Source organism: Anabas testudineus, chromosome 13, assembly GCF_900324465.2.
Source record: "Anabas testudineus chromosome 13, fAnaTes1.2, whole genome shotgun sequence".
Lineage (NCBI taxonomy): Eukaryota > Metazoa > Chordata > Actinopteri > Anabantiformes > Anabantidae > Anabas > Anabas testudineus.
The window spans coordinates 560,169-572,500 of record NC_046622.1 but is presented as its reverse complement, the minus strand read 5'-3'; the positions used below and the strand labels follow the sequence as shown (position 1 = coordinate 572,500).

The window sequence follows — 12,332 nt, the reverse complement described above, 5'->3', positions numbered from 1 at the left end:
AGTGGCGATTAGTGACGATCAGTAAAGATCAAAACGATCATTGACGATCAGTGACAATCAGTAAAGATCAGTTAAGATCAGTGACGATCAGTTAAGATCAGTGACGATCAGTGACGATCACTAAAGATCAGTGACGATCAGTAAAGATCAGTGACAATCAGTAAAGATCAGTTAAGATCAGTGACGATCAGTGTGGATCAGTGACGATCACTAAAGATCAGTGACGATCACTAAAGATCAGTGACGATCACTAAAGATCAGTGACGATCAGTAAAGATCAGTGACAATCAGTAAAGATCAGTTAAGATCAGTGACGATCAGTGACGATCAGTGACGATCACTAAAGATCAGTGACGATCACTAAAGATCAGTGACGATCACTAAAGATCAGTGACGATCACTAAAGATCAGTGACGATCAGTGACGATCAGTGATGATTAGTGACGAACAGTAAAGATCAGAACGTTCAGTAACGATCATTGACGATCAGTAACGATCAGTAAAGATCAGTGACAATCAGTAAAGATCAGTGACTATCAGTAAAGATCAGTGACTATCACTAACGATCAGTGACGATCAGTAACGATCACTAAAGATCAGTAACGATCAGTGACGATCAGTTACGATCACTAAAGATCAGTGCGGATCAGTAAAGATCAGTAAAGATCAGTGACGATCACTAAAGATCAGTAACGATCAGTGACGATTAGTGACGAACAGTAAAGATCAGAACGATCAGTAACGATCATTGACGATCAGTAACAATCAGTAAAGATCAGTGACGATCAGTAACGATCATTGACGATCAGTAACGATCAGTAAAGATCAGTGACAATCAGTAAAGATCAGTGACTATCAGTAAAGATCAGTGACTATCACTAACGATCAGTGACGATCAGTAACGATCACTAAAGATCAGTAACGATCAGTGACGATCAGTTACGATCACTAAAGATCAGTAACGATCAGTAAAGATCAGTGACAATCAGTAAAGATCAGTGACTATCAGTAAAGATCAGTGACTATCACTAAAGATCAGTAACGATCAGTGACGATCAGTTACGATCACTAAAGATCAGTGACGATCACTAAAGATCAGTAACGATCAGTGACGATCAGTTACGATCACTAAAGATCAGTAACGATCAGTGCGGATCAGTAAAGATCAGTAAAGATCAGTGACGATCACTAAAGATCAGTAACGATCAGTGACGATTAGTGACGATCACTAAAGATCAGTAACGATCAGTGCGGATCAGTAAAGATCAGTAAAGATCAGTGACGATCACTAAAGATCAGTAACGATCAGTGACGATTAGTGACGATCACTAAAGATCAGTAACGATCAGTGCGGATCAGTAAAGATCAGTAAAGATCAGTGACGATCACTAAAGATCAGTAACGATCAGTGACGATCAGTGCGGATCAGTAAAGATCAGTAACGATCAGTGACGATCACTAAAGATCAGTAACGATCAGTGACGATCAGTAAAGATCAGTTAAGATTCGTTAAGATCAGTGACGATCAGTTAAGATCAGTGACGATCAGTAACGATGAGTAACGATCAGTGACGATCAGTAAAGATCAGTTAAGATTCGTTAAGATCAGTGACGATCAGTGAAGATCACTAAAGATTAGTCACGATCAGTGACGATCACTAAAGATCAGTGACGATCAGTGACGATCACTAAAGATCAGTGACGATCAGTGAAGACCAGTTAAGATCAGTAACGATCAGTGACGATCAGTGACGATCAGTGACGATCAGTGACGATCAGTGAAGATCACTAAAGATTAGTCACGATCAGTGACGATCACTAAAGATCAGTGACGATCAGTGACAATCAGTAACGATCAGTCTCCGTCTGCAGATCTATTATCACGGGGAGCCAATCAGCGTCAACGTCCACGTCACCAACAACACAAACAAGACGGTGAAGAAGATGAAGATTGCAGGTCGGTCTGTCTCTCTCTCTCTTTCTCTCTCCCTCCCCCCAATCTCTCTCTCTCGCCCTGTCTCTCCACCCCCACCCCCCCGTCTCTCTCTCACGGTCTGTCTTTTCACAGTGCGACAGTATGCAGACATCTGCCTGTTCAACACGGCTCAGTACAAATGTCCGGTGGCCACCGAGGAATCAGAGTGAGTTTGATTGAACCAACAGGAGCAGCTGGTTTTCCAGATATCACAGCATAATGACATTCCCTCCAGGGGACCTTTGCGTTCAACCCCTGGGGGGGTCATGGAGCTGAGTTACGATGATAGTATTTGTGTCTGTTCAGTGACGTCGTCGCTCCCAGTTCGACTTTCTGCAAAGTCTTCACCCTCACCCCTTTTCTGGCGAACAACCGCGAGAAACGAGGCCTCGCTCTGGATGGAAAGCTGAAGCACGAGGACACCAACCTGGCCTCCAGCACGCTGTGAGTCTTAGGAGAAAATTCTGCAACCTGTATTCTGACCCAGTTACACTGTATAAACAGAAAGTGGGTCGGGGCGGATGGAGGCCGAGTCTTGTTACGTTTATTCAAGAACAACAGTGGATTGTATCTATGATCAGATCCCGGTTAGTTGTGTAGAATCTTCAGTAGACTTCTGAGAGAGTTCTGAGATGGAGACGAGGCTGTGGTCCGGTTGATGGTACTGAACCTTTTCTGTCCTGAGCAGGTTAAGAGACGGGGCCAACAAGGAGATCCTCGGCATCATTGTGTCATATAAAGTCAAGGTGAAGCTGGTTGTGTCGCGAGGCGGGTCAGTACTCTGTGTTTCTAACTCTATTCACTGGTGGATTTATTTAGTCCAGTCTATAAAGAAACTGATTTCCATTGAAAGAAGAAGTCATTATTTGATCTACGGGTTTGTACATAAACTGTCATAGTTCTAGAAGTTTCTCTGTCGAGTTGGGATTCAACTTTTCATTTGCTGCTGAACTCGTAATTGTTAGCGTTGTTAGTGTTACACCATCGCGGCAAACGACTGACCAGTGTTAAATGTTTATTGATTTCAGGCTCTTGGGAGATCTGGCAGCGAGGTAACCTTTCAACTTTTGTCACTTCATTTAGATCACTGCTGAGCACACTGATACAAACCACACACTGAGATTTACAAAGGTCACCTGAACATCTCACTGACGTTCAACGAGCTGTGTGGATCGCATGTGATACATCTAATGATTTGTTTTTCAGTGACGTCTCCGTCGAGCTGCCTTTCACGTTAATGCACCCGAAGCCGTTGGAAGAGTCGTCGTACAGAGACGGTAAGTTATGTTCACCACACCGTCTCCTCCTAATCTGCGGTGCAGAAGCTGAAATAACACAGACTTCACTGAGTTCACTCGGTATCGGGATGTTTAATGAGCTACTGTCAGAGCCGCCTGATATTGATCAGGAAGATTAGGAAAAAAACACATTTTAAAAATGACCTCTGTCACACAGAGTGGAGCTGTTTAACATCTCAGCACAGTGATGAACTACAAACTAGTGTCTCTCACTAACGTTTCATCCTCGTTCTCTTCCAGCTCCAGATGAGACTCCGATCGACACCAATCTGATTGAGTTTGACACAAAGTAAGCAGCCGTCTCTCCTCTGTCTGTTGTCCAGTCTTTCCCTCCACATCCAGCTGCTGCCTCCTCTGTGAGCTGACTAGCTCATTTATGGCCTTGTCAATAACCCTGAAAGAAGAGAGGGCTTCCCCTCCGCCTGCTCAAACATTAACTGTGATGGACTCGTCTCCTGAGTCTCAGCCTTAATGCATGTTAATGCTCGCTGCTGGGGGAGCTGCAGGAAATGGGCCATAAACTGGAAACTCGGTCTGCTGTCAGCAGAGCTTTGGAAGATGAAATCTGCATCTTACAGATGATTATCTCGATCTCATTTAACCGTAAAATTACAAACATTAAAGGATTCACCAGCTGCAGTTATGAAAACTTCGTGAGATAATAAACCAGAAAGCACGAGAATAAAACGAACCATCAGTTAAAGGAATATTCCACTGGATTCTTTTTTTTAATCCGAGCACAAACAGATGTCATGTGACTAGTGCAGGACTGAGGATGAAGTGTCTCAGTGTGTGACTCGTTCAGCCAGGTTTGGGTCTTCCTGTGAGACGGAACACATTTGTATTGTGAAGGAATCAAACAGTTTCATGGAGCAGACATGAAACTGAAATCAGTTCAACACGTCTGAGTCCTGTTGTGGTTCAACACAAATTTTACTGACTTTTATTAAACCTACTCGGAGGTGGAAGGATTACTAATCTATATTACTTATGTAAAAGTACTGTTACTATGGTGAAATTGTACCCCAGTAAAATTAGAGTCCACTAAAATCCACTAGAAAATAAAAGTAAAGAGTTACTTATTTTCAGTCGGTGGAGATTCTCAGTCGTCCAGCTGAAGTTCTCTGGAATCCTGGTAACTGGACTTTCACTACTCATCAAGTAGTTCATCAGTCTGAAGATAGTTGGTTAGAGACACAGATTTATCCTCCAGGTTGGTGCTGAAAACATTCCCACCGCCACAGAAGCCCAGATAAGGGAGGATAGACCTGTGGACCCCAAGTGGGCCTTCAACAAGGCAACACCCAGTTCTATTCAGTTCTAGTACTATCTAACTGGAGTACAGTAACTGGAGTACAGCAACTGGAATACAAAAATTTGAATACCATAACTAGAGTACATTAATTTCATTAATTCAATTCAAGGCACTTTACAGTGTTTAAGGTTTAAGACCTTACAAAGAATATTTATACAAAAAATCATAGAGAAAACCCAACAATCCCATTGGAGCAAGCTTTGGGCAACAGTGGAGAGGAAAAACTCCCTTTAGAGGAAGAAACCTCCAGCAGAACCAGGATCATGGTGGGCGGCCATCTGCCTCGTACAATCCATGCTATATGCAGGGAGGATCTGATCAATTTTTTCTCTAATAGTTATGATTTTATTTTTAAAGAAATTCATGAAGTCATTGCTGCTGAGAGTTGAGGGAATACTAGGGTCAACCGAGCTATGACTCTTTGTCTGGCCACAGTGCTGAAAAGAAACCTAGGGTTGTTCTTATTTGCCTCTATTAATGAGGAGTAATATGAAGTTCTAGCTTTACGCAGGGCTTTTTTATATATTATTAAACTATCTTTCCAGGCTAGGCAATATTCATCTAAATTGGTGGAACGCCACCTCCTTTCCAACTTACGTGATTTCTGCTTTAAGCTATGGATTTGTGAATTGTACCATGGAACTAACTTCCTCTGATTCACTAGTTTCTTTTTCAGAGGAGCAACAGTATCAAGTATTGTTCCAAGTGAAGCACCAGTACTATTAACAAGATAGTCCACTTGTGCTGGAGTAACGTTGAAATAACTGCCTTCCTCTGTGTTGGTACATGGCTCTGAAATAAAAGATGGAATCAGTTCCTTAAATCTGTCAACAGCATTTTCACATAAACATCTACTGTAGTGAATCTTATCTGTAGGTTTAGTAAAGTCTGGTACTGTAAATTCAAATGTAATTAAGAAATGTTCAGATAAAAGAGGGTTTTGGGGAAAAACTATTAACTGATCAACTTCCACACCGTATGTCAGAATAAGATCAAGGGTGTGATTAAATCAGGGAGTGGGTTTATTTACATTTTGGGTAAAACCAATGGAGTCTAATAGTGAATTAACGTCAGTGTTGAGGCAGTTATCATCAACATCTACATGGATATTAAAGTCACCCACTATAATGACTTTATCTGCACTAAGAACTAAATCAGATAGAAACTCTGAGAATTCAGTTAAAAACTCAGAGTAAGGGACAGGAGGACGGTACACAATAACAAACAGGACTGGTTTTTGATTTGTCCAGTTAGGATCAGAGAGGCTAAGAGTGAGGCTCTCAAATGAATTCAAACTATGTTTAGGTCTGGGGTTGATTGATAAACTTGAGTGGAAGATTGCTGCTACTCCTCCACCCCGACCTGTGCTTCTAGGAACATGATGATTAACATGACTTGAGGGGGTCGACTCATTCAGAGAGACATATTCATCCTGCTGCAGCCAGGTTTCAGTAAGACAGAATAAGTCTATTTGATGGTCAATTATCAAATCATTTACTAACAGGGATTTAGACGAGAGAGATCTGATATTTAACAGTCCACATTTGATTGTTTTCTTGTTATTTTGTTCTAAGAGAAGAGTCGTCTTTATTTTTATTAGGTTTTTATGAATTACTCCTCTTGTGTTAGTTTTAGATATAAATAAATTAGGTACTCGGGGAGCAGACACTGTCTCTATGGGGTTATGGTAGTTTTTGGGGGGGTGACGGCTGTAAGGAAGCTGCAGAGAGGTGTGTAAGACTGCGTCTCTGCGTCCTGGGCTCCACTCTGACATGTCAGGGTTTAGGTCGTCTAATAAACTCTGTCATATTTCTAGAGAGTTGAGATGAACCATCTAAAGTGGGATGGATGCCGTCTCTTCTAATCAGCCCAGGTTTTCTCCAAAAAGTTTCCAGTTGTCTATGTTATCTTTACTGATTGTTTTGTTTGCGGGACACAGTTTACTATTCTGTTTGTCTGAACTTGAAGTCAAATCTGTTGTCTTGTTAGTTTGGTTTTTGATTTACTTCACAGCCCTCTACCTCCTCCCTCTGTCCCTTCCTTCCTTTCCCTCCCTTCTTTTTCTCCCTCCCTCTTTCCCTTAGCGATGATGACATCATCTTTGAGGACTTTGCCCGCCAGCGGCTGATCGGGGCAAAGGACGATAAGGACGAAGACGAGGAGCCGGTGGACTCGCCCAAATTCACTGACAGATAAAGCGACCGGTGTCGGCCCGCCACTGCCACTGCTGCTGTTCCTGTTTCGCTGCTGTTTGTAGTGAGGAGCTAACGGAGGTCACCTCTAGATCAAGTCACAGTCTGGACACCCTTTAAACACTTGGTGGTGCGGTGTTTGTGTTCCCGTCCATGTTCGTCCTCCCTCTGCGTCCTGCCAGGGTGTAAAAAGTTAGAATACCACAGCGTAGACGTCAGTTGTGTTTTCAGATGGAGCAGCTCCCCTCTCCTTCACCAGCCAGCTGAAGAGTTGAACCAGTGGTCACGGCTGGTAGCATGCCTGCACTTTCTTCTATTTCCATTAGGGACTGAACAGGAATCCTGTTGTGCTGAGATTAGTTTTGATGTATCGTGTCAGAGAGTCTTCATAACCAACAACACTGCCAACTTTGGATGATCTGGAACAGTTCAGCACCTGAGCCATAAACTGGATTTCAGCTTATGGAGGTTTTAGTTAATGAACTGTCCACAGTCAGTCTGCAGGGCGAGAAGGAAACATGAGGAGTGATCTGCACAAAGTCCCTTCCTGCTGAGAGGACAGGTTACTGTCTGAAGAAGAGAAACTGGAGGCCTAGTTTGCATGAAATACATCATTACTTTCCACAATTTATTAATATCATGAATAATTAACCCTTAACGGGGGAAGCCCTAATCTTCAAGCTTCTGATCCTGTGCCAAACTCATCCACAGTATTCAGAATGGCTCCACAAGAGACAAAGGAAACATATGAAATTGTAACTTAAGCTTCAAAACGTATTAATCAAGCAGCACTAATTGAAATGATTTGGCTGGTTACTAAGATAAGCAGAGTGTAGGTTGGTTTAGCCGCTCGTTTCAGTGACTCTGACGTCACAGCTCGTCTCCACAAGACGATTTGGAAAATACTGTAGCTTTACCCTCAGTGTTTGTAGAATCACTCCCTCACATATTTTTTTTTAAATATATACAAACTAGTATTTTGTAATTAGCACCACATCAGCACCACTCAGAACATTCTCACGTTTCTTCCTCTTTACATCAGGGACATTATTCAATAGGATAAAAGACAATAGGTGAAGAAAAGTGGATGATAGGGAAAGAGTTCTATGAATGTTTGACATTTTCACAGCCAGTTCTCTAATTTGTGATGTGCTAGTGTCCTTAAACACATCAACATGGTGTACGTTCTTACATGGTGCAACCCTGACTCCACAGAAAGTCATTTCTACACAACAAACAGTAAAAAAGGAAACTAAGTGTTCACTGACAGGTTTCATATCTGCTTAGGAAAACGTGGGAACTAGTGGAGCTGTTGAAGTTTAAACTCAGCCTCTGTGTTTGTTGTGCTCATACAATAGTATACATCCAAACATTAATGTAAATTATTAGGTCACACTTCTACATCAACACTGAAACAGACAAACAATCTTGAATCTTGACTTCTAAACCTGCTCTGCTGATGTTATTCGAACTGATCGATCCTCCCACACCTGACACAACATCCACTTTTAAGTTTTTTATGCTTGTTCAGCCTCTCACTGGATTAAGATCAGTGAGAGTCTGTGGTTAGTAGAGAAAAATCTATAAATCTCTTCACATACATCAGCTTTATTTCTTTAACTGTAACCAAAGTGCTCTTGTTGCCTAAAGCCGAACACAGGACTCTGTACTCAAACTCGGTTCTGCAGTTTGCACATCAAATCCCAACCACCTCCTATAACTTGTTTTCCTTCAATCATTAAAGCTTCACTTCTTTAGAAAATATGTTGCATCACAACCTAATTTTTATATAATTCTAATGTATTAGATGTTTAAGGTTCAAGATCCAGATTATATTACTATACAATCCCAAAGGAAACTAGTTTTTCCTTGTTACAGTTGTTCTCAACTCAGACAGAAAGACAAGGAACCACAACCCGAAAAGATCCACATTGACATGAATACAGGAAACTCACTGAATATGTAAGATGGATGAGAATAGGTCAATAAATATAGTCCAGGGTGGAATGACAACAGATATATGACAAGAAGTTGTCAGTTCGGGGGATTGTACAGATTGATGGCCACAGGCAGAAAGGATCTCCGTGGTTCTCTGTAAAACTCTTAATGTTCATCAGTCCATCAGTCCCTGGCTGAATGTGCTTCTCTGTCAGACAAGTTGATTGACAACGTCATTTTTAGGAGACTCGGTTGCACGATGAAAACGTTGTCATGTCATCGTCTCAAATCAAAGAGATTTTATTTCTGTAGATAATTTTACACAGAAACAAAGTAAATGTACAACGTGTGGAAAATTGATAAATGATCCATGGTATTGAAGGAATTATCAGGAGAATAAACAGGTGAGAAAATGTGGCTCATGCAACATAGTCGGGCTGATTCAGGTTCCCTGTTTGAAACTAAAGTCTAAACTAAAGTAGTTGGAGCAGAAAACAACTTCAAATAAACTAGTTTCATTTGTAACTGATGTGTTATCATTACTGTGTGTGCGTGAGAGAGATTGTGTTTATCTAAAGAGCTGAATCAGTCGTTTCATTTTACCTACAGAACTTTTATTTTAACAGATCGTGTGTATTCCAGTGCATCTTTAATAAAAGGACATTTGTGGCAGCGTGGGCGTATGTTTGACTTCATGATATTTTAAATATATAATACTCAGCTGTCAGTACAACACTTGCTTCCATATTTAAATTACATTTAGTTATTTGTCAGAGGCTTTCCTCCAAAGCGACTTCCAAAACAAAATTTGAAAGAGTTCAGTTTTCAGCAAGTTTTTAAAAACTGAGCATGCAGAGGTGGGTAGGCAGAGCACAGTGGGTGACGGAGTTCAGGTCATACTAAAAAAATGATACTTTCATAACCCAGTCGATGTCATTTACATTGCCACTGTTCACTCTTTTACATGTTTTTAGGTGAAGTAAAACCCAGTCGTCACGACATGTACATCACATGAGTGTATGACGACTGTTTGCCGGCCTGACGGAGCTGGAGATTTCTAGTCCGAACGTTGTTTCTAAAAGTAAAAGTTAAATGAATAGTTCAGATCAACTGTGGATTTTCACTCACTGTTTTCCTGCTGGTGAAGCTTAAGGAACAGATAAGAGGCTCCCCGGCATCCCTGGAGCTCACTCTGTGGAGACCAGGAACATCAGTAGCTGGTCCAGGTTCCCCAGGGGAGACTATCTGAACATCTGAGGTGCAGAACGTCCTGTGCGGAAACCCAAACGACTCATAATTTATCAGCTTTTCCTCACACCTCTAGTGTCAGTCTTTTAATCCGTGGTCATTTGTTACGGTTATTAATGAGAAAATATGTATTAAGTTATTTTAGTGGGTCCTGAATCTTTGGTTTACAGCAGGTTGTTGACCTGGAGGTTCTTCAAAAACCCTGAAACAGCCTGTTTGTTCTCTGTTAGAATCAAAGATGAAGGGCTTTCATCTTTGATTCTAACAAACAGGCTGTTTAATGTGATTCCATTAACAGGGGAGATCCGCATTTTGAGGAAGGTTCATTAGAAGGAAGGTTATTTTAGAGAACACGTGGCTCATACTGAAACGACGACAGCTTCACTTTCTTTGGTTGGATGAGAAACAAGCCGACTAAATGGACTCATTAAAGATGATGAAGAACAGTTTGTTGTCACATTTGTCCTTTTTCAGCAGCAACAGTCTTGAGAGTCTTTATTTTCTTTGGCTTTAGATTAAAAATCCTGAAAAAGCCATTTTGAATTTCTTTGGTCCGAACCCCATATATTATGGGATTGACTGTGGCTGGGAACAGAATGTACATGAGTCCCATTAAAGTGTTGACGCCTGTTGGTATGGGGATGTTCAGGTTGTGAGAGAGAAAGGTGAGGCTCCCCACCAGGTAGAAGCACATAATAACCATCAGGTGAGTGCTGCAGGTGTGGAACGCCTTCAGTCGGTCCTCTCCGGCTGCTGCTGCGCGCAGGACGACACTCAGGATCTTCATGTACGACAAGAAGATGAGTGGAATGTCCACACCCACAAAACAGACGATCACAGCAAGGCCTGCTGCGTTGCTTTTGTCTGTGCTGTCACATGCCAGGCTGACCAGTGCCATGTGGTCACAGTAGAAGTGCTGGATGACGTTGGAGCCGCAGAACTGCAGCGAATCTGCCAAACTGACCAGCGTCGCCATGATGGAAACGCTGCGCACAAGAGTGAAGAGCAGCAGCTTCACAGATGTGGAGGAATTGATTATTTCAGTGTAGCGCAGCGGCAGGCAGATGGCCACGTAGCGGTCAACGGCCATTGCCAGCAACAACGTTGACTCTACTGAGGACAGGAAGTGAGTAAAGAACATCTGAGTCAAGCAGCCGGCCAATGAAATCTCATCCCAGCCAAACAGAAGGTTAAGAAGCATGTTGGGGAGGATGGCTGTGACCACGAGGATGTCGACCACGCACAGAGTGCAGATGAGCAGGTACATGGGGCTGTGCAGACTCTCCACGCTGCTGATGACATACACCAGCAGAGAGTTCCCCAGCAGCACCGTCAGGTAGGAGGCAGAGAAGGGGAACGCCAGCAGCCGGTGGAGATTCTGCAGCTCGGGAAAACCTCTGAACACAAACGATGTGTGGGAGAAGTTGTGGCTCAGCGACGCCTTCAACATGGCGCCAGCCTCAGAATCTAACAAGATACACAGGAAGGTGAAACGTTCTGTTTGGTCACTCAGCAGTTATCACTGAAATGCTGCCGAACAACCATGTTTAATGACGTTTTCTGTCCTGATAACACGTATGACGAGAAATGAGAAGCGGCTTCACTTCCGTCTGCTGGTATTCAGCCATGCAGGTGTTTTGGTTTTACACTGATGTGATCTGAAAAAAACTAAAACCACAAGAGCGTTTCATTTGTTAATCTGTCATTTAAAGAGAACATGGCCATTCGTACAGGAGCACTGTCCCTATGAAGTTGTACTGTGTAGAGGTACTGTAGTTATTCTTATTTGTCACCTGAAATAATGGTACAAGATGTTATAAAGATAATATGTCAGCTCTAAAATACACAAATATCATCTGACAGTGGAACATCTGTGCACACGTTCAAGGCCACTGACAGAAAATGAACAGAGAGAGACGACTGCTGAGCTCAGTTTATATGTAGAAGTTATCAGCAAAACTTTGCTAATTGAAAAACGACATGAAGTACTGTACAGTATTACAAGTATTATCACAGTATACTTCAACAGTGTGTGTCTTTGTATGTATGTACACACACACAACACAAAAATACATATAATGAGGTGGAAAAGAATGAAACACCTCAGTTTACTTCATGAAAGTTTCAGTACTTTGACACCGACTCCTCGAGTCCGACAAACACAGAGAAAAGCTTCACTTACCTGCGTCTGTCTGCTGGTTCGTTGGCTGCTCATTACCTGAACCTCTGATTGTTCCTCTTATATTTGAAGTCCAAATCACTGATGGGAAAACTGGTCCCAACAAGCGTGAGCAGCTCAGACCAGTCTGGACCAGTCTCAGTGTCCCTGAGCTTGTTAGAACAATCATCCAGAGTTTTATGAGCTA

At 42.2% G+C, this 12,332-nt stretch overlaps 2 protein-coding genes across 2 annotated transcripts in view; one reads left to right on the top strand and one right to left on the bottom strand.

Annotated features, from left to right (window-relative positions):
- The window catches only part of arrb1 (arrestin, beta 1), an 18,734-nt gene extending 9,353 nt beyond the window's left edge, over positions 1 to 9,381 (top strand). Inside the window, exons 9-16 of the mRNA XM_026342178.1 lie at positions 1,873 to 1,957; positions 2,069 to 2,141; positions 2,282 to 2,419; positions 2,664 to 2,747; positions 3,004 to 3,027; positions 3,182 to 3,252; positions 3,514 to 3,562; positions 6,673 to 9,381. Coding sequence (XP_026197963.1) covers positions 1,873 to 1,957; positions 2,069 to 2,141; positions 2,282 to 2,419; positions 2,664 to 2,747; positions 3,004 to 3,027; positions 3,182 to 3,252; positions 3,514 to 3,562; positions 6,673 to 6,784 — 636 coding nt within the window. The 3' untranslated portion in view covers positions 6,785 to 9,381. The remainder of the gene's footprint in view (positions 1 to 1,872; positions 1,958 to 2,068; positions 2,142 to 2,281; positions 2,420 to 2,663; positions 2,748 to 3,003; positions 3,028 to 3,181; positions 3,253 to 3,513; positions 3,563 to 6,672) is intronic.
- Positions 9,382 to 10,420: 1,039 nt separating this feature from the next.
- On the bottom strand, positions 10,421 to 11,416 carry or112-1 (odorant receptor, family A, subfamily 112, member 1). The gene has a single exon (XM_026372756.1). The coding sequence runs from the start codon at positions 11,414 to 11,416 to the stop codon at positions 10,421 to 10,423; it is 996 nt and encodes a 331-aa protein (XP_026228541.1).
- Between the last annotated feature and the right edge of the window lie 916 nt (positions 11,417 to 12,332).